The sequence below is a fragment of the Hydra vulgaris genome, chromosome 06 (genome assembly GCF_038396675.1).
Source record: "Hydra vulgaris chromosome 06, alternate assembly HydraT2T_AEP".
Taxonomy (NCBI): domain Eukaryota; kingdom Metazoa; phylum Cnidaria; class Hydrozoa; order Anthoathecata; family Hydridae; genus Hydra; species Hydra vulgaris.
In genome coordinates, this window is record NC_088925.1 from 41846632 (window position 1) to 41871382 (window position 24751).

A 24751-nucleotide genomic window follows, 5' to 3' on the forward strand; every position below is an offset into this window, starting at 1 on the left:
CGTAGTTTTGAAAGGAAAAGATGAAGTTGCAGAAAGCTCCGGTCTGAAAAGGAAGCGTTTTATAAAAAAAATTATTACCCATGAAGTTGTCGCTTCCTTAGATAGAGGAAAAGTAAGCAATTGTCTGGCAATGCAAACTATAGCAGCTACAATGCAAAGTTTAGGAGCTCCCATTGAAGAGTTCTCTATATCTGTTACTACTTTTCATAGGGCAAGAACTGATTATCGTGAAACTCGTTATAATGAAACGAAAGAAAATTTCAAACCGGATGTACCTCTCGTAGTTCATTGGGATGGCAAAATGATGGCAGACATCGATGGAAGTGGAAATGTTGAGCGTTTGTCAGTTTTAATAACATGGCGCGGTGTTGAAAAACTTCAGGGAGTGCCAAAACTTCCTGATTCAAAAGGAGAAGCCATTGCACTGCAGTTGTAGCCTCCCTCCATGAATGGGACGCTTCGAATCTTAATAATAATATCTGTGGCATGTTGTTTGATACCACAGCTAGTAATACAAGATCTGAGAAAGGTGCTTGTAATTTACTTGAAGAAAAACTAGGAAAAGAATTATTGAATTTAGCTTGCGTCATCACATTACTGAAATTGTTGCAGGATTTGTGTTAAAAATTTATTTTCCAACAACGTCCGGACCAGATGTTGCTATTTTCAAACGATTTAAACAAGCCTGGAAGAATATCAAGAAAGATGATTTTAGCCCAACAGTGCAAGACGAAGAAGCTGAAAGATATCTTTCAAATTTTTCGATTGAAAAAAAATCGTTTATGATTAATTTCTTAAAAAAATGTTTGCAAGACTCACAACCACGAGATGATTATAAAGAACTTCTTGAATTATGTCTAATATATTTAGGAGAGCAACCTCCTAGTTGAATAAGATTTAAAGCACCTGGAGCCTTCCATCATGCTCGGTGGATGGCAAAACTTATTTATTCAGTTAAAATATGGTTATTTAGAGATCAGTTTAAAATGGTGCAAAATGAAATAAACGCAGTAAGAGATATTAGCATGTTTGCTGCGTTAATATATGTTCGACAGTGGTTTACTGCATCACTCAGTGCCTCGGCCCCATTTAATGATTTAGATTTTCTAAAAAATATTGAGGAATATCGTGAAATGAATGAAAATATAGCGACCGCTACAACCAAGGCATTGAAGCGGCAACTATGGTATTTAAGTAAAGAACTTATATCTTTGGCCTTTTTTAGTGATGATGTAGAGATTGAAGTTAAAAGAAAAATGATAACTGCCCTTCAGCATCAATGCGTAGACAATATAAGGCCATCAAAGAAATTAGCAGATATTACAAATGTAATGAGTAAATCCCTTGAGGACTTTGTAGCGTGTAAATCACTTTCATTTTTTAATTTCTTAAATATTGACATTTCCTTTCTAGAAGAAGATCCTTCAAACTGGAAAAACAATGAGTCGTATGCCGACTCTAAAGAAGAAGTGAAGTCTCTTAAAGTTGTTAATGATTGCGCCGAAAGAGGGGTGAAGTTAGTACAAGACTTTAATGCTGTCTTAACAAAAGATGAAGAGCAGCAAAAGTATGTGCTAAATTTAGTTGCAGAAAACAGGGCTGTCTTACCAGATGCTAAAAAATCAACATTGAGTGCTAAACAAACCAGGCGACAATGAGCAGCTGTTGTTGTTTAATGTTGTTTAATGTTGTTTAATAAAAATTATTATGTGTAATAAGAGCTTTATTTTCGTTTTTATTTTATTAAAATCGAACGGTAAATAACCGAAATGTGTACAGAAAACGAAGGTCAATATTTTACTGAACTTTTGAAAATTCCCATTTTAGAGGGGTATAAAGATCGCCCCAGCGCGACCTCTAAATATGAACCGATTTGGCTGATTTCTTTGGTACAATGTTTTCTTTTATAAATGAACACATTTACACCTTAGAATAACAAAATGTAAAAAAAAGTTTTTTTTGATCACCCTAATATATATATATATATATATATATATATATATATATATATATATATATATATATATGTATATATATATATATATATATATATATGTATATATATATATATATATATATATATATATATATATATATATACATATATATATATATATAAATATGTATATAAACATATATATATACATATATATATATATATATATATATATATATATGTATATATGCATATATTTATATCTATATATATATATATATATATATATATATATATATATATATATATATATATATATATAATCATGTATATATATATATTCATGTATATATATATTTATATATATACTCATGTATATATATATATACATATATATATATATACATATATATATATATATGTATATATACATATATATATATATATATATATATATACACATATATATATATATATATATATATATATATATATATATAAATAAATATATATATATATATATATATATATATATATATATATATAAATGAGTATATATATATATATATATATATATATATATATATATATATATATATATATAAATAAATGTTTATACATATATGTATATACATTACTAAACATAACTATATTGCAAATAGTTATAATATATAACTATGCAGTGGAAAAAATAGAACTAGCCTTTTCATTTACTGATCCAATACTTTGTAAATCTGTAGGCAAGTTGGGCTTTTTGTATCCACACACATATAATTACACACATATAATCCACACACATATAATCCACACACATATAGTTACACACATATAATCCACACACATATAATCTTTTGTATCCACACACATATAATTACGGTTACGAACAACAACTTTTTAGATTATAATATAGCATAAATAAATTGCGGTACATTTGATAAAACCATAAAGTGTGTTTTTAAAATTCGCAGTAACGAATAGAATTAGCCTCATCAATAAATATTTTCAGTTTATTTGTATATATTGATCTGGTGATACGCATTTGTGACAGTTTTTTATTATTATTTAAGTTAAACAAAGTTTGTGAAATCAGTGCCAAAAAGTTTTACAACTTGGTTTTTTGATACCTTAATTTGAAATGGGACGTGGTAAATGTTTGAAGAATGAAGAATTAGCAGTAATTAAAGCATACAAAGATACAAGCTTATCTAATCGGGAAATCGCAAAGAAAATTAATAGATCTGCAAAAGTGGTTATATATAATTTTAAGATTGGCGTTAATTATGGAGCTTATAAAGAAAGTGGTGGCAAACCTAAAATTGATAATCGTACTAAACGAGTTAATGTATGTCGTGCTGTTGCTCAGCACCTGACTGCATCTTTAATTCGTGCTGATTTACAATTACCTGTATTTGTTCAACGTGTGAAAAAAATCTTACACGAAGATTTGATTTACGCCTTTTCAAAACACAGTTTTGAAAAGGCGTAAACCAAAACCAAAACTTACTGCTCATCATAAAGAAGTTAGATTACAATTTGCAAAAAAACAAATGTTTTGGCAGAAAGAGTGGTATCAAGTTCATTTTAGTGATAAAAAAAAGTTCAATCTAGATGGTCCTGATGGCTATTAATTTTACTGCCACGATCTTCGAAAAGAGAAAGAAAATTGAATTAATCGTAATTTGGGTGGTGGTACTGTTATGGTTTGGACGCTTTTTCCATTCCTGGAAAACTCCTACTTTTTCAACAAAAATAAATTCAGAGGACCACTTTGACTTATTAGAAATAAGTTTACTTGAACATGGCAAGGAATTGATGGGTGAAAATTTCACTTTTCAACAAAATAATGATGCTTCCATAATTCAAAGCTAATAAAAGCTTGGTTTAGAGAAAAAAATAATTACGCAATTGAATGGCCCGCATGTAGTTCAGATCTTAACCAAATTGAGAATCTATGGGGAATATTTTCTAAAAAGATTTAAGAAAAAGGTAAGCAATTTGAATCCACCTTGGAGCTAAAAACTCGTATTATAAAAGCAGGAAACGAAAGATCTATATAAACTTTCCAAAATCTTGCGACTAGTATGTCAAGTCGCATATTTGAAGTAATTTAAAAATTAGGAAGCACAACAAAAATTAATGTATGCATGCATGTATGTATGTATGTATTTATGTATGTATGTATGTATGTATGTATGTATGTATGTATGTATGTATGTATGTATGTATGTATGTATGTATGTATGTATGTATGTATGTATGTATGTATGTATGTATGTATGTATGTATGTATGTATGTATGTATGTATGTATGTATGTATGTATGTATGTATGTATGTATGTATGTATGTATGTATGTATGTATGTATGTATGTATGTATGTATGTATGTATGTATGTATGTATGTATGTATGTATGTATGTATGTATGTATGTATGTATGTATGTATGTATGTATGTATGTATGTATGTATGTATGTATGTATGTATGTATGTATGTATGTATGTATGTATGTATGTATGTATGTATGTATGTATGTATGTATGTGTGTATGTATGTATGTATGTATGCATGCATGTATGTATGTATGTATGTATGTATATTTAGATGTATGTATGTTAATATGTATGCATTAGGCCAGCGGCAGGTCGGGTCAGCGCGTTTCCAGAACCTGGCCTTGCGTTTTGACGGGCCTGGGGATTTGTACAAAAAATTCTCTTCAAAAACACACATTTCAATGACTTTTTCTTAGTTACAACGAATCACTTGCAAGCCTAGTTTCACGGGTTCTTAGTATCTAAACTTTTTCATACTGCCGTGGTATCTTCTGCCTTTTTATTGTGAATTCGTTCGGTATGTCATGGGGGCAAAACATTTCTGAAAAAGGTTTTTAAGGAAGGATGATATGATTTCTAAAGGAGAATATGATTTTCAAGAAATACCTACATATTTTATAAAAAAAGAAACTTTTTAAAGTTTGCCCGTCTAAAGATTTTTTTTTTTTGAGTTTAAATGATTCCTTAAGGCTTTTTTGCAATATAATAATATTGCGAAAAATAATGTGATTTACAAAACGTGCAACAAAGTTGTGAAATATTTAGTTGTGAAAATGCATTGAAAAATTTCATCTTTCAATGTAATAAGTAAAATTAAAATTTGTACATAAATATCTAGCCGAAAAGTACTACTAAATAAAAAAAACGATAGTTTCAAAAATTACGTTTATATCAAAATCAAATATATCTAAATTCAAGGAAATAGCTAAAACAATATAAAATAATAAAACTAAAAAAAAAATCGACCCTTCGAAAACAATTTGAGCAACTAAGTCACGAATAATTAATATAAAAAGGTATAGCTACAACGGGGTACTGAACAACGAGCTTGTAGCTGCTACAACACTTAAATATAAATATATATATATATATATTCATTTTTACTTATATATATAACGGGTGATGCGTAAGCTATCGGACAAAATAAAAACGTCAATAACTTATTTATTAATAAAAAAACAAACTACTATTATATTTTTTTTAAATAAAGCATTTATCTTTTTAATAAAAATATATTGATTTTTACATGAAAAAACACCTCCACCTGCAATTGATCTCAATTTTGCTCTGACGCCTTTCATATGCGACTGTAAAAAGTTTAAATCAATTTCTTGTAGTTTCAGTTTAATGCGATCAATCAAAACTTGCTCTGTTGAAGCTTGCCTTGTTGAATCTCCCTCGTAAACTTTCTGTGCCAAATGTCCCAAAAAGTTTTCAATTGGTCGTGTTTGAGGCATATTTGGGGGATTGGATTCTTTATCAATGTAATAGACATATTGGTCCATCTAATTTAGAGAATCTTTAGAATAATGATAACTTGCTAAATCTGGCCAAAATAAATAGTTAAAGTCTCCATGATACTTTTGAATATATGGAAGCAGTCGTTTTTCTAAACATTCATTAATATAGATTGATGAATTGATCGCTACAGCCTTGGAAGTGCGAAACAATGGCTCGGACATACCACGGTCAGATATGGCTATCCACATAAATATTTTTTCGGAAATTTCTCTTTTCCTATAAAACAAACACTTTCTGGGTATGTCTTTTTGTTGCTTGCGTAGTATCCAGAATTTCAAGGCATGTTGTCCCCTGCAAAACTAAGTATTTTTCGACATCGATGACTAGAAGCGATTTCGTGTTATGGAGTTGGTTAAGTAGTTTCATGCTTCTTTTCTTTGCCTTTATTTGTTGTTCTATAATGTATTTTGGAGTCTTTTCACGTTTTCTATATTTAATATTCATTTTTTTTTAACTAACGACCAATTGTCGATTGATTTACACCGAATTTAATACCTATTTTTCTGTGACTTACCTCTTTTCGATTGTTGACAAGTCTCGTTAATTCGGCTTTCTTTTCTCTAGTCGAGGATGTCGGACGACGATGGTACTTTCTATCAGAAAACTATTGAACAGTTTCAAGTCTTTTTAGGTTATCACATATTGTACTTTGAGCAAATCCTTCCTTTTTAAAGTAATTTACGATTAGTTTTAAAAACTAGTTATTATACTCAAATAATGAAATTAGGATTTGTCCAATAACTTCCGCATCACCCGTTATATATATATATATATATATATATATATATATATATATATATATATATATATATATATATATATATATATATATATATATATATATATATATATATATATATATATATATATATATATATACATATACATATATATATATATATATATATATATATATATATATATATATACATATACATATATATATATATATATATATATATATATATATATATATATATATATATATATATATATATATATATATATATATATATATATATATATATATATATACTCAAAAAAGACTATGCTGTCAAATATATTTGGCTACTAAATGAAAAAAATAATAATTTTAAATTAAACTGGTCTGTTCTAAAAACTGTGCCTGCCTATAACAACATTTCCAAAAAATGTATACTATGTTTACAAGAAAAATTTGAATTATTATTTATTTAGACCAAATAACTTTACTGAATAGAAAATCTGAATTTGTTTCTAAATGCCGACATTAACAGAAAATATTTTTCTTTTTAATCTTTTTAAAAACAAATGACCAATCTAAAATTATCCTAATTTTAATTAATTCTTTTCATGATTTTTTAATTGTCTAATGTAGTTGGTGCAACTTCCTGGTTGCATAACACTACCGTTATTTTATAACTAGTTGTAACAGTTCCATTTTCCTGTGAAATAGTTTTTCTATAATATGGACTTTTTGATGTTTAGTCATTCCTAATGAACCCTTGATGAAGAAACAAGCTCTCGAAGAAAACATAAGAATTAGATAAATGTTTTTAATAAATTATATATATATATATATATATATATATATATATATATATATATATATATATATATATATATATATATATATACATATATATATATATATATATACATATATATATTTATATATATACAACTACTATTACTACTACTACTACTACTACTACTACTACTACTACTACTACTACTACTACTACTACTACTACTACTACTACTACTACTACTACTACTACTACTACTACTACTACTACTACTACTACTACTACTACTATTACTAGTATTGCTACTACTACTACCCCACAACTATATTCACTTCAGCATTCTACATGCACAAATATATCTTGGTACTAGGGTAATTTGTTCTCAGTGTAAAGATAAAGTTTATTGTTTTTCCTGTAAACTGTTTTCCGCTATAGATATTTTATTGGGGGCGGATGGTTTTTGAAATTGGTCTCTTTAACACAACGTATAAAAACACGCGAACAATCTGCAATATATTTTACAAGCCATAAACACCTGGCTTCAAATTGAACAAAACTTTTTCACAGGCAATTTACTTGTCAAAAAGTGCAAAAAACTTTACAATATGAAACAGCACGATGCAAATAAGTTTTCGTAAGAAAAACTGCCGTTATTTTATAATTGACTCAACATTTTTTGAGTCAACGTTTTTTGGGTTTAAAAGAATTGATTGCCAAATATGATTTTCTTCTAATTATTCATTTAAAAAGACCAGCCATAAAAAGAAATCATCATTTATCACATTTAATTCAAAACAATTGACTATGGGCGATGAAAAATAAAGTACAAAAAGTAATTATCGATTCAGAGCAGCCGTGGCGCAGTGGCTAGAGTTCTGACTCAGAACCCAGAATTTTGAGGTCAACGCTGGCTTAAACCTTATAAGCGATATTGGTAAAGAAGGAGGCGTGAACTTCTACTTAAATGATCTCCCGCGGTGCTAAGTGATAAGACCGTAAGGACTTCTGGATGTACCTAAATAATCTAAAAAAAAAATCAATAAAAAGAACAATGTATTATACAATTTTATTGGGTTGTACACCAGATGTTAGACATCAAAAGCAATTATCTGTTGTTCTTCGTTATGTCAACATTAAAGACAAAATAGTAGAAGTTAAGAATCATTTTATTAAATTTGAAATAGTTCAAGATACAACATGAAAAGGTATAACAAAACTGCCATGGTCATTTTAGATCATGAAAATATGCGACTGTCAAGGAAAAGGATATGACAACAGTGCTAACATGAACGGAATATATAGAGGAGTACAAACAAATATATTGCGTGTAAATCCTACAGTGATTTGTGCACCATGTGGTAATCACAACTTGAGTTTATTATTGGGAAATATAGCTTAATTATCAACCCAAGCGCTACATTTTTTTTGTGTTTACAAAAAATTTACACGATATTTGCAGCATCGACGTCACGTTGGGATATTCTAAAAAAATGCGTTAAAAAAACTATACCTAAACCATTATCAGACACTAAATGGGAATGCTGTCTTGATAGCGTAAACACTATTTGATTTTAAATTTGCCAATTTTGAGACGTCGTAATCGAAATTGGCAAACATGCATTTGATAATTAACTGAAAGTTGAGAGTTTGTCTTATATACGCAAGATGAACAAATTTGAATTTATAGCCAGTATTATTATTTGGTATTATATATTGTCCAAAATTAAAATCTTCAGCAAAGCATTGAAAAATCAGAATATGTAAATCATTTTGGCTATAACACATCTATTAGGTCATAACATATTTTTTGGTGGATATAGGGAAGAAGGTTTTTCTTCCAAGGCTATGACCGCAGCAACTGAACTGCCATGGGAAATGGATATAAATTTTAATTTCAAATTATTATCCAGGGGGAAAAGACGGAATTTATTCGATTGTAAAGGAGAAGATGAATCTTTGGCTATTAGCAATAAAAAGTATATCCGTTGAATTTCTTTTTTGAATGTATTCATAAGCATACCCAAATTTATTATTTGCATTTTAAATTATGTTAACGACCTCAGTAAGTGTGACTTTAGCAAATCGTAGTTTCTCGAGGTTGAAGTTAATAAATAAATATCTGCAATCATCGATATGGCAAATAAGATTTAAATCATTTGCTACTCCATCAATAAAAAGTGAAACTGCAAATGTAATCAATTTTGACGACGTTGTTAATGATTTTGCATGAAAGAAGGCAAGACATAACATGTAATATTATTGTATTGTATTAAATTACTGTTTAATGTATACATTATAAGAAATATAAACGTTTAGAAAATATATACAGTATTAGAAATATATACGTAATAGGTAACAAATATAAACGTAATAAGAAAATATATAAATTATAAGATATATATACGTAATATGTAACAGTATTTTTGTTATTTTATTAATAAATAAACCTTTGTCGTAATATTTAAGTGTAAGATTTGAATATGTGTTAAGGCCCAGCAAAATTTTTGAACCCGGCCCCGCAAAAGATTGCGCCGGCTCTGTGTATGTATGTATGCATGTATGTATGTATGTATGTATGTATGTATGTATGTATGTATGTATGTATGTATGTATGTATGTATGTATGTATGTATGTATGTATGTATGTATGTATGTATGTATGTATGTATGTATGTATGTATGTATGTATGTATGTATGTATGTATGTATGTATGTATGTATGTATGTATGTATGTATGTATGTATGTATGTATGTATGTATGTATGTATGTATGTATGTATGTATGTATGTATGTATGTATGTATGTATGTATGTATGTATGTATGTATGTATGTATGTATGTATGTATGTATGTATGTATGTATGTATGTATGTATGTATGTATGTATGTATGTATGTATGTATGTATGTATGTATGTATGTATGTATGTATGTATGTATGTATGTATGTATGTATGTATGTATGTATGTATGTATGTATGTATGTATGTATGTATGTATGTATGTATGTATGTATGTATGTATGTATGTATGTATGTATGTATGTATGTATGTATGTATGTATGTATGTATGTATGTATGTATGTATGTATGTATGTATGTATGTATGTATGTATGCATGTATGTATGCGTGTATGTATGTATGTATGTATGTATGTATGTATGTATGTATGTATGTATGTATGTATGTATGTATGTATGTATGTATGTATGTATGTATGTATTTATGTATGTATGTATGTATGTATGTTTGTATGTATTATGTTTTTATGTATGTATGTATGTATGTATGTATGTATGTATGTATGTATGTATGTATGTATGTATGTATGTATGTATGTATGTATGTTTGTATGTTTGTATGTTTGTATGTATGTATGTATGTATGTTTGTATGTATGTATGTATGCATGAATGCATGTATGTATGAATGCATGTATGTATGAATGCATATATGTATGTGTTTTTACGTGCATAATGTAATTATATATGAAGTATTATTACAAGTAATTATGCTTAACTTTTATTTTTATTAGAGTTCATTGTTGGCAATGTTTCCACTCCATTAGTTAAAGGAAGTTTAATTGCTGAAATTCCAAACTTAGATAAAGAACATTTAATTTCGTTTGATTTTTATCCTAACAAACTCGAATCTGGTTGGCGTAACGTAATTCACTTTACTATTGGTTCAGGCGGAAATAATTATGGTGATAGAGTACCTGGCATTTGGTTCTATGAAGCAAGACTTCGAGTTGATTTACCTATTAATAATAACTCGTTTTATACATTTTTTACAAAACCAATTGAGTTAAATTTATGGTCAAACATTGAGATTTGTCAAACTTCAAAAGACTCTGTTTATGAGTACACTATCAAAGTAAATAGAGAACTCGTATTTTCTAAAATTAATCAAGAAGCTAAAAGTTTTGATAAAGTGAAAGTCTTTGCATCAGATCCATGGCATGAAGTCCAAGAGGGCTCAATAAAAAACTTGTTTGTCATAAACGGTATTTCAGGTAAGTTTATTTGTAGTTATATATACTTAATATAAACCACGATTAATTGCTTTTTATATGATCTATATCAGTATTGCACTATATCAAAATCATTTTAATTTAAAAAAATATTATTTTGTTTTATTGATTATAACTTTTTAAGTTTTCATGTTTTTAAAAAACTTGATTATGCTAATAAAAACCATAGTTAGAGTAATGTTTGAAAAAATAATGTGAATATAATAAATAACCCTAAGCCTAACCCTTACATAACATTTTTCTGTGTGTCTGCCTACAAATACCGAAAAAACAAAAAATAATACTACCTAGCAAATCCTAAACGGTGGTTTATTCAAGCTTGTTTAAAGTTATTTTGTATTTAAAATGATACATTCATTAAAAATGTTTCAGAAACCTTATTTTTAATTGCAATTTTTGTCAAAAAAAAGGCTACCGTTAATTGTCTAAAATGCATTCTTTCTACTCAAATAATTGTTTGTAAAAAACATCTAATGGTATAAGTACATCTAATAATATAAGTACATCTAATATTATTGTAATAAAAATAGCCTAACTGTAGAAAAACTTTATAAAAAAAAAACTCTACTATTTTTGTGCTACACATTTACCTAAAATCTTTACGAAATGAAAGAAAAAGAAAATTTATAAAGGGTTTGGAATCGTGAATATTGGGATCATGGAATCCCCAAAATTCTGGTAATATGCGGTTTTTAACAATCTTGAAATCCCGTGATTAAGCATTTAGTCAAGGAATCTTTTTATTTGTTTTTTGTTGAATAATCTTAAAATAAAATTGCTTCGGTTTAGATTTGAGTATTTTCATATTGATTACTGCTGATTTTTTTTTCTATCAATTAGAATCAAGTTTGAACTTTAAAAACTCAAAATTTTTGCAGTTATATATTTAAATAACTGAATTATATTTATTATAACAGTTGATACTGGATTGCAGTTACATTCTTTTTGAAATTATTTAAAGGTATCTATATTAAAAACTTAGGTACTGGTCCGCAATTTTCATACGATATTAAAAATATTTTTTTTTGTTTTTAAACAAAACAAAATATTTGTTCACAGTTATTTATCATTAGCTTTAAATTTTTTACAATTGAACTAAATTGAATAGCATCCATTTTTTTGAAGTTTTTGAACTCATTAGGTAAACTATTTCTTTCAGAGCAAGTTAACCCATTGACATCAGTCACATTCGGTGTCTTGTATTCCAATACACACTATTGGAATACAAGACACTGGTATAACTTTAAATATTGATGGAGGATACATTGGAACAAAACTACCACCTTTGACTTATTTTATTTCTGCATCTTTAGGCCTGTGCTGAGTATAAATCTGCATATAACCTTTAAACACAAAGTTTGCATTCGGTTTGCAAGTTTTTTAATCCATAACTCGCGATCCTCGGATTTTAAGGGAAATCTATACATTGTGACATAAAATTTTATGTTTGATTTGTAATTTGAAGAGCAACCATAAACACAACATTTATTAGGGGTTTTACGAGCGTAGTTATTATAGTTTAAATCACGGCCGTCTATAATAACAGGCTTAGACATCGCGCAATAAAGTTGTTTAAACAAAGGCTGATTTCTAATACTGAGCTTACATGTTCATCTTTTACGTTTCGACAAAAGTTACCGTTCGCGCTTTTTTCATAAATATTTTAAAATCGATTCGTTTATAAATTAGATAGCTCGACATCGAGACGTAAAAAGTTAACGTAGTAATATTATCGATTTAATGATAAAATGTTTTAATTATTAAGATGCCTCTAATATGCTGTATACCTCTATGCAAATCAACCCATCACACAACTCAAAAGCGGTTTTCGAAGCATTTTACCAGATGAGTTAAATGATTTTCTAAAAGTGGATGAACTTAAATTTGAAGTTATTGAATTTTTGTTAAGTAATAATAACGATGTTATCGTTTCCATGCTTAACAAAAAAAGTTTACACATACAATCAAAAATGTACAAACTTGGTGTTCCAATATTCCTTTTAGAAACTTTCGATGATTATTTATTTGTAGCTTACCATAATGACGCAACTTAATATATTTCATCTTTAACTGTAAACATACTATGTTTAACATATTAAATATGTTTAATATATTTATCTAATATATATAATATATATTTATAATAATATACGTTTTATATATACAATTGATATATACTATATGTATAATAATATAGTAAAAATTAACAATGTATATTAGTTAATAATAAACTTTAATATAAAATATTATATAATAATATATATTAAATTAATATAATATTAATTAGTAATGTATATTATATATATATATATATATATATATATATATATATATATATATATATATATATATATAAATATATATATTATAATATATTTTAATAATAATAATATACTTAACATATTTATTATGTTTAACATATTGAAGTTAATAAAAACAAAATCAGCTTTATTTGAAGCAGTTAGATTTTAAAAATATAAAGAAAGTTTGCATGAGTCAAATAATCTATTTAAGCACCTTAATGCTATGAGAAACTAAGTGAAGTTTCATACACTTCAGATATTATATGTAGAACATATGAGTTTTTTGCTATGCGAAGAAGTTTATCTGATTGTTTGTGTACTGACCACAAGTTGCCAAGTATACTGACTTTAACGCAATTGAATTCAAAAATAAGCTTAATGGAGGACCTAAATTTGTAAATAACTTTTTATGAATTTAGACTCATTTAAAAAAACTTCCATACTTTTAATTAGTGAGGTTTATGTCAAAGCTTTATTACTTTACCAACGAGGTACTTTGTTGGTTATGCATTAAACTGGCCTGAAAAGTTAGCTAAAACAGTTTTATCATTAATGATTAAATGTCTTTTTGTAGGTTCAAAATTTATATGTAAATCTCAACCTGTTTCAAATATTTCCTCTGAATTTCAGTTTGCTCAATGTCAACAAATTATTGATACAATAAATAATATTGATAATAGTAAGACACCGGCAATAGTTGCTGATGGTAACCGTGAAAATCAACACTTTTTTGAAATGTTTATAATAGTTGATAATACACTATAGTTAACAACATCAGGTATATATATTCGTTGTATGAATATGTGCACCTCTTAAAATCTATACGAAACAATTGGTTGACAGAAAAGACTAAAGAGCTTTAATGGAGAACTGACATTGGCTGAATGAGTGATTTGGAAACTTTAATATGAAACTAATTGGAATATAAAACTGAGCGCAATAGTCTTTTTAAACTCTCTAAACTTACAGCTAAATCAGTTTATCCAAAACAAATAAAGAAACAATCTTTAAAGATTTGTTTGTCTGTTTTTTGCAAAGAAACAGTGACTGCCATGAGAACGCATCCAGAGATTGGAAATAAAGCATTCGATGGTACTGCTGCACTTATTTAAAAATATTTTTCATTGGATTGTTGTTAATGTCAAAGCGCCTGGTGCTGGCATTCGGTTTAGAAATGAATTATGTGGAGAAATCCACTCAGATGGTGATGAACAGCTACAACTACTACGAGATATTGCTGAACTGTTAAATTTTATGAAACCTACAGGTAAGAGTGTAAAACAGTTCATGCTAGATACTAGCAATGCATTCGTGTTAATGTTTATTTAATCTCGTAGAAACTTTGTTGAGTTATGGAATAAAATATGTTTTATATGGTTGGCTTTTAACAGATCCGCTCGAAAAAACCTTTTCTGAGCTTCAACAGGAATCTGAAGATATTTACTTAAATAACGCTGGTCTAGAACTGAAAATATTCATACTCAACATACTAAATTGGTATTACAACTTGATATTCCTGTAAATGGTATCAAGGGTCATACTTGCGGCGCATAATGCAGAGATATTTCTACTGATAAAAAAGAACTGCTGGATAATATACATGATCTTGAAAACTCAGTTAACAAATCTACAATGGTGGCTATAGTTTACATAGCCAAGTGAAATAAAAATTTATGATGACACTACCAAATAATATTATAAATATTAAAGTTATCTGAATAACCTAAACAGAGGCGCTATTGAAATTCCTTCTATTTTTTCTGAGGTGCTACTAGCCAAATATGTAGAAGATTTTGTGTTATTCAGTTTCAGTTCATAGCAGCTTAATATAAATTTAAAGTCACAAAAAAACAATGCAGAACATATTCTATTAATTTGATTAAGATTTACGCTCTAATTACCACTCCCTGCAGTATCAAAGAATCTAAATCAAAAATACTAAACCTATCAAAATTTATGTCAAAATTAGTTTTGTAATTATATTTGTTTTTAAATATTTGTAAATTTTGTTTGTTGTTGTAAGTTGTAAGTTTTATTTTTATTTATTTGTAAATTTAGTTTTGTAATTATGCTATTTTTTTGTTATGTATTTTTATTTCTCTTTTGCCTTTATGTCTTAATATGTTTAGATTTATAATTATTTACCCTGTTGAGATATATTGATAAAACTATTTTGTACATTATTTAATAAAAGACGGCAAGACTAGCAGGAGCAGTCTTTAGTGAATGCTTCAACGCGTCTATTTACTAAAATATTTTATATAAAAAGCATTTATATACATAGGTCAACCTGCGGGTACGGCTTTATCTAATAAAGAGATTTAAACTCTATCTGCTATCATTAATGAGCTAGTCCCAGTAAAGCAACATTTAAAGCCCTTTGCAGTAGGGTATGCTGATTTGTTTACAGCCAATGTTGCCATAACTTTTATGATAACAAACCTAACGATGTCAACAACGTTATTAGTCAAAAGTTGATTTTTATTTCGTTCTTTGAATTAACAAAATGGAATGGTAGATATAACGTTTAGTCTAAATCTAAAATATAGAGCTAGTAACGGTTTCGTCTTCAATAAAATGTCAAAAATTTTTAAATGAAAAACTAGAGACTAGACTCTTTAGATCAAACTCTATCATTATATGCTTATGAGTTGCTTATCTGAAGTTGAACTTTCTGTTTCAAATGAGACACTACAGAAAATTGCTTTTGATTCTTCTGACTCTCTATCTGAATCTATTTCTTTTGCTCTTTTTAAGAGCAAAAGAATAACAGACGAACTTAAAAAAGTTATATGAAAAACTAATTTGCCTAGCATACCGATTCAAGGTGAGACGCTGTCGGTATGAAAATTCGAAAGGTAATGCTATAGTCTAAAAATGAAGAAACATAAGGTAATTTGTGCAGAGAGCATATATTCTTTTAATGACTATTAAGCCTACTAGTGCACAGTGAAAAGTCATATGGCAAAATATCAAAAAATAACTTACTTCAAACGATATGTCTGATAGTGGATTTTGTTACTAATACCCTCACTAAGAATTTTCCCATTTTTGAAATTCTAATTGTGACAGGCTCAATGGAAGTGGCTTCCGGAAGTTAGGCTTTTAATGCAATTTTAATAAAAGTTCTCAAGATGCTGGATTTTAGTAATTTTTTTTATTCTAACCATTGAAGTATTGAGGATATGTACATCATGGGAAAGGTTTTAATATTTACTGTTAAAAATAAAAAATGAACTTATTTTTGAAAATGTTAGTTCAACAATTTTCAGCATTGAAAGTAAAAAATTCATCACAAAAGTACTTAACTTTGCCTGATGAAGAATTAAAATATTCTTCCGATTTGTATCTTTTTCATACTTTGATATTTTTAAGTCTATAGTGTTTAGTAACTATCCTAAGAAGTGTGGCTGCGATCATCCGCGATCTTGAGCGCTAAATAGTTTTGAAAAATTGATAATTTTTTAAACAAGTAAAGAACTTCTTCAAATAAAATTAACTTTATTCAATCATTACTAAATGCAAAAATCAAATAGCTACTTTAAGGCATAAAAGACTAAAGTAAATTTGTTTTCGTGTTGTTATTGAAAGGAAAAGTTTTTTTATTTCAACTTCATGTGTTTATAGTTTTAAAATACGTAACAAGTTTAAGAAATAATAATTTTAAAGTGTATTTTTTATGTTCTACTAATCCATCAAAACCACATAAATTTGTAAATATTGTTAAAAAGTTACTTTTTACTTCGGAGGTTTATTATTGTGAACTAAGTTAATGGAGGAAATCAATTTATGACAAATTGGGCAATGTTTTGAGGTTTCCAAAAATACTTTTGATAATGTAAATAGTGGGTTTATATATTTTCAAAAACTTATCGCTAGTGGCACAAAGAACAGCATTTAATAAAAGTAACTTTGGTCGTTAAAACGAGGCAACACGAATCGTTATTGCTTTACACTCAGCTAACAACGTTGAAGGAGAAAACGACGTCTAAAGAAGCTTTTGCATATTTCTTGGAAAATAAACTATCAAAAAGTACTCATAAAAAAGCACCATGCAGATTTACATCTTATCGAATAATTTCTGAAATAAAAATCGAATATTCACCTTTAAAAACATCCATCGAAATTACTGAAACAAAGGCCAAAATTAAACTACAGGATCTTATGGATCACACACCTAAGAGGCTTGTGAAACTACAGGAAAAGGAGATTTTAAAATATTTGAATGATACAAAAAAAAAAGACTATGATGAATTAATACAAGTTAGTAGTTAGAGGTCTGGACAGAACATCAAGTCAATCAAAATACCATCAGCGTCTTAAAAACTCCAATCAAAATAACCTTCAAGATTCGGATCTATTAGCCATGGGAACATCACCTCTTTAACTATATGTACAACCGGATTGAAACAATATTTTATGAAATAACATAATGTCTCAGAGTATGAAACTCTGTAGACCAATTATGATGAAGAATATTAAGGTAAATAAAGAATTGGTATTAAAATTAAAAAGGAAATTTAAAAAGAAATTCTTAATACATATGCTGTTTAAATTTACATTCTAGGATATTAGTTTTTTTTTTCAACTATAGTTTTTTTACCTTGCAATGATTGATGGGACAATCTTAGTTTACATCACGGACATTTCTTTAATGCAATATTGTCCAATTTGTCACGCTTTACATAAATTGATAAGAAATCTAAAAATCTTTAAGGAAGGATTTGTTACAGACGGGCATGCATTCTGCTATGGCATTTCACCTCTACATGTTTGGATTAGATTTTTTGAATTTAATTTACATAATTTCTAGAGAGTTGAAATAAAGACATAGAAAATAAGAGAGGTTTTTAAAGATTAATATTTATTGAGAAAAAAAAGTTATTCATGATAAAAGCCAAAAGCTGGCGGATCAGGAGAAAGTAGTACCAAAAATTTATGCCGACAAGCTTTTTCTGACCCTCTTACTCAGTTTTGAAATTCATGTAGAAATTATTATCAGATACATAACAATCCAATTGAGACATATGATTAGTTCAAGGTTTCAGCTTCCGTTCGCAAAGTATTAGCACATGCTGGGTAAATTGTTATTAATTTATTGGTTCCACTCGGTTTAAAAGGAGAGGAAGCAATTAAATCTCGACACAGAGATTATAAATGTAATTGTGAATATCATGCAAAGAAAAAAATTAGAGAAACAACTTATTTTACTTTTTTATTAGAGGTATACATACTTCTGATCCCCTAATTAGTTTAATCTTATTAACTAAAAGATTGAAAAGTAAGAAAATTTTGGGCCTACCAGAAAGATTTAAGATTGTTTGCAGAATTTAGCTATAATAGAAAAAAATTCATCTGATACGAAATCAGATAAAATTAATGACTTAAATGAATTATATTTAAATGTTGACAACGTTGAAGAAAATGTGGAATTATATATAGATGTAGAGGAATAAAATAATTAACTAAATAATCTGTATAATATATAACTTTATATTTGTTTGCCTTCTATATAAGTTTATTAAATGCATAAAAAATATTAAATCAAGTATTAAAAAAAATGCAATGGTTCGGTTTAATTTATTGGAGTTTGGAAACAAGAATTCCCAAATGTTTATTTATTAGTTTTTTTTTATTAGTTTTATTATCATTTATTATTAGTTGATAATTAAAACGACAGACTTTAATTCTCATTTCATTGTCTGTTAAAGTTCAAAAGATATGTAGCTGTAGTAAAATGAGAGGGCTGTGAACTTTACATGATCATAACTTTCAGAGAATAAAAGATTATTCGAGGAAAGTTAAGACCTGTCAATAAATTTAAATTTAGTATAACAAAGCTGCAAAAATCTTTCTTTGGACTCATATTTGGACGAAAGGGTTAAATTTTTTGGGCATTTTTGATCCCGTACTTCATTCACCGCTGTAATTTTTAAAACATTATATTTTGACTTAAACATGAAAATAACAAGTTTGAAGCACTAAAAAATCATCCATTATTTAAACAATGTCCGAAAGTATTACATATAAAAAATCCAGCTGAGTTTGAACTGAGAAATTGAAACTGAGTAATCCACCAGTGCTTAAGTGGATTTCTCCATCCTTACTGCGCCTATGAGCTGTTTAAACAAAAAAAATAAAAAATATCAAGTTAAATCTATATTATACTCAATTATAGCTTAAAAATCACATAAATATAACAATTATACTTTTGACTACCTAGTTCAATGAAATGTACCGACTGTGCAGTGTAGAAGCTGAACGTATTATTTTTGCGGCCGATCTTTTTGCAACAAAAATAAGAAATCGTCTCGGCAATGAAACTTTGGATAAGCTTTGTTTTATCAAAACATATTTTAAAGATAATCAAAAGTAATTGCATATGTATATTATATCTATAAAAATCAATTCTTTATGATTTAGTTACTCAGTATTTATATTATTATGAAATCAAAGAATTCCATAGTAATTTAAAAGATAGTTCTTTCTCAACATACTTTAAATGTGTTATTATCTATATTGAAACTTTAAGTAAATAATATATCAAAGTTATTCAAGAGCAGGAATTTAAAACCCTGATATTATTTCCGGGATCCTGGCATTATTGTATTTACACAATTACCGATCCAGGGATCCCCATATTGGTTCCTGTAATCTCAAAATTCCTGGATTAGTAATATAGCATGGGACTGCAAACCCTACCCTTGATGGTTGCTTGAAAACAACATCCTATAATAAAATAACATCTTCTATTAATGTATTAAAACTAGCCATAATGTAAAATTAAAACATGATCTTGGTTTTGTTACTATCATGTATTTAAAAAACATAGCAACAAAAAAGATAACAACAAAAAGAATTACAGAAAACATTAGCTATTGATAAAAGAAATCAAGAAAATAAAATAAATAAATACAGATCTAATGTACCTTCAGAATTTGATTATGAAAATAAAATTTCTAATAAAAAAGAAGAAAGTGATTTTTCTAGATTGAAAAAAAATTAGGATATTCCAACACTCTAAGATCTGGGATAATTTTAGCTGTAGCTAAAATTATCCCAGATCTTTTGTTGTTGATTAGATGTGACCTATCTGTCATTAAAGAAATTTTAGGGTGTTAGAATATCCTAATTTTTTTTCTGTCTAGAAAAATCACTTTCTTCTTTTTTATTAGAAATTTTATTTTCATAATCGAATTCTGAAGGTACATTGGATCTGTATTTATTTATTTTATTTTCTTGATTTCTTTTATCAATAGCTGATGTTTTCTGTAATTCTTTTTGTTGTTATCTTTTTTGTTATTATGTTTAAAGTTGGATGAACACGGAAAAAATTGGTCAACTTTAAATTGAGATTTCTCTAAAACCATAAATGCTTTTTATTTCAGTTTTTTTTTTTTATGTATAAAATTTGTTTACATCAATTAACTTTACTTTCTTAGAATAGTGAGGTGCAGTACAATCAAGACATCAGTATTTATCTTTTTTCATATATGGCAAATGTCTTTTTTGAAGGCATTCTTTGATGTAGAGATTGGCAGTCAAGGTCTTCTTTGTGACAAAACAAGAAGGCTGCATACCACAGCTACAAATTGCTAGGCACACAAGGAACTTGGATACACATTTTTCTCATCAAATATATTTAAATTGATCATCGACAACTTTGTCTTCGTTTTCATAGTAAAATTTTTGACCAGGATATTGTGAAAAACTCATATTACAATATGTTTCTTCGTCTTTAACTATCCACATTCTTTTATCCGACATTAATTTAATTAACCATTTTGTGCGTCAAATTAATTTAATTTTAACATTTAAGTTTTTCTTCGGTGTATTTTTCAAATGAAATGCTTTAACTTCAGCATTTTAAGTACTTTTTGGATATAAGAACGCAGTTTTAAATTTTCTTTCTAGATCTTGCTGTGACAGGTTAGGATTTCTTACTATTCAACTCATTAATATTATTTGTCTTAAACTCATCTATGTTACTGTTACCTGTAGATTTTGGGACATTTGTACGTTTAGCAATCAAGAGATATAAAGTTGATGGATTTTTGCAAAAAAAATTGGCTGGAAGTTTCCAATTATTTTAAAAAAACCTTCATTTTACCCACCGACTTTCCCATTTACTGCGATTCAAAGTTGGTAATGAGGTAGATGGTAAAAATAGAACGCATGGCTGTTTTACTAACAGGAAAACCAAGTGCATTTCGTGTTGGAAAACTTTTGTGCGTGTCCAGGATTCCCAATACAACTGGGAAAAATTAGACAACAGCAACCATAGATGCTGTAAAGGCCTAGAGACTAGAATAATCACTTGTTGCAATGATTTTTGAGACATCTTCGTTAAGTTCAGATTAAATAAATGGTTTTGAAAAGTTAACACTTGAATAAAAACTTAGTATGGTGTGCCAGAAAAAACTGTATATAGTAGAGTTTTGCCTTCTGTTTTCATAACAATTTTTGGAATAATAGCAATCTCTAAATTAGCAGTCACTTGGACGCTGTAAAGTTTAAGTATGGTCTCAACTTACTTTATGTTCAGATATCACTTTTAGTGAAAATGAAGAACCAGTATTAAAGAGCAGGCAAGCAAATGTAAAAATATTTCTGTTTAAATCAAAATATAAGGATATAACATAACACTCGATATTTAAAATATCGAGTAATTTGCATTGATTGTGGTGAACGGACGCGTTTTTAATGCAAGCAAAATAAAAAATTAAAAAGAATTTATAAATATATAAACGTTTAAAAATTAAAAGTGGATATAAAAATAACTACTGAGTTACTAGAAAAACAGAAGAATGATGTTCTAGAAGAAACAAGAAAGTTATTAAAAGATCATGAAAAAGTATTCACATCAGTAACAGCAGCAAATATGAAAGTACTTACTGAGCGGTTAGAAAAGAATGAAAAAGTTGGTAGCGAAAACTCAACTAAAATCAATAACATTGCAATTGAACTAGAAACAACAAATAAAAAAGTTATGTCTCTTGCAGCTGATTGCAGCGATATTATCAAAGCTATTCAAACTAATGAAGAGATTATTACGGATAAATTTGAAGTTGTAAAGAAAAAAACGAAAGAGTTAAGCATTAAAATGAAAGACAATAGCAAAATACTTAAAATAAAAAGTAAACTTAGAGAAAAGAATAGAAGGCATAAAGAATAGAAGGCGTAAGGGAAAAAGAAAATGAAAATTGGAGTGTCAGTGAATTCAAGGTGCAGAAGTTCTTTGAAGATATACTTGGTTTAACAGATATAAAAATTGAGAGGGCTGACAGGACTGAACTTAGAAGCACACATAAAATTCGACCAATAGTTGTCAAACTACTAAACTATAAAGACAAAGTAGACATTTTAAAACAGACAAAAAATTTAAAAGGCAAAAATATTTTATAAACAAAGACTACTGCGTTGAAACCACAATTATAAAAATACAGCTTCGAGAACAACTGAAAAAAGAACGAGAAGACGGAAATATGCAGTAATATTGTACAATAAACTCACTATTCGCGACTGGACTACCAAAGAAAAGAAAAAAGTTTATGTTTTTATAATATTTTTATTGCCTAAATTCTTATTTTAAAATGGAAACAAACTTATTATCTAATTTTAATGCTAAAAATAACACATCTAATGATAATGACATAATTAATATTAAAGCTTCTCTAATAAACAAAAATATACTTTTAGGGAGCAACCCTGATTCAAATATTAGCTTTTATAAGAATGGGAAAGCGATAGAAAATATATGCTCTTATTATTACAGTTCAAACATTTTAACACTTACTGCTAACATAGATGATAATGCACTATCCATGCTGCATCTAAATATAAGGAGTATACCAAATATTTTTTGATAAACTAAAGCAATTTTTGTTTAGCGTCAAAATAAATTTTCAAATTATAAGCCTAACAGAAACATGGTGCCGAAATAAAAAATTGAAATTAGACCGCCTTCAGGTAATATAAAAGCATTTAACAAACAGTTTAAATGTTTAATTACAAAAAGTGTTATTTGTGGCAAAGTAATTTATTTTGTGGGCGATCTCAATTTAGACTTGCTCGATTATGAAAAAAATAAAAGCGTCAGAAATTTTACCAATATTATATTTCAAAATGGTTTCATTCCAACAATTAACAAACCAACACGCATAACAAAAAATAGTGCTACATTAATTGATTAAGTCATAATTAACAAATTCAAAAACATAAAAGTTAAGACTGGAATATTTGTCACTGACATTTCAGACCACTTTCCAGTGTTTATAATTTCACAAAAAAACATCAATAAAATAAGAGGAAAAAACAAAATTAAAAAGTAAATAATTAATAATTCATCCAATAATACTTTTATTAATCTGTTACCCACAACAAATTGGGAAACTATTTTAAAAATTAAAAATGCAGCGAAAAGGAAATTAAAAATGCAGAGGAAAGAGCAAAGGAAGCTTATGATTGTTTTCAGAGCATATTTCAAAGCCACCATAATGAAGCTTTTACAATTATTAGTAAGTTTATCAAAATCAAATCTCAGCAAAATCCTTGGATAACAACGGTAATTATGAAAACAACGCTTATACAAAAAGTTTATTAAAAAGAGAACTTATGAAAACAAAACAAAATATAAATACTACAAACGGCTCTTCGAAACAGTTATAAAGTATTCGAAAAGGCAATATTATACTAATCAGTTACTTAACTGCAAAAATGATGTACAAATTTTGTGGCGCATAATGAATAGCATGATAGGTGATAGGTAAAAAAGTCATAAGCACTAATGGATTTTCCAAATAACTCATTATAAATAATCGTGAAATTACTACTGATTCTTTAATCGCTAACTCTTTCAATCATGCGTTTGTTAATACGGGCCCAAGTTTGGCCTCAAAAATAAAAAATAATAAAACTAGCTTTGAATCATAATTAACCTCTTATAATAATCTTATTTAAAATAATAAGTTATCTGAAAAAGAACTACTTGATGCTGTAAATTATTAAAATCAAATAAGGTAATGATATAAGTAGCAATATAATAATTAAATAAATATTTAATTTAAAAACTCCGCTTTTGCACATCTTCAGTCTTTCTTTAGAACAAGGAATTTTT

The 24751-nt window shown here is 27.6% G+C and overlaps 1 protein-coding gene across 1 annotated transcript in view; it reads left to right on the forward strand.

The window, feature by feature from the left end:
* Positions 1-24751, forward strand: part of LOC136081866 (uncharacterized) — a 151011-nt gene that overhangs the window by 42369 nt on the left and 83891 nt on the right. Inside the window, exon 5 of the mRNA XM_065800168.1 lies at positions 10835-11314. Within this exon, the coding sequence (XP_065656240.1) occupies positions 10835-11314 (480 nt within the window). The remainder of the gene's footprint in view (positions 1-10834; positions 11315-24751) is intronic.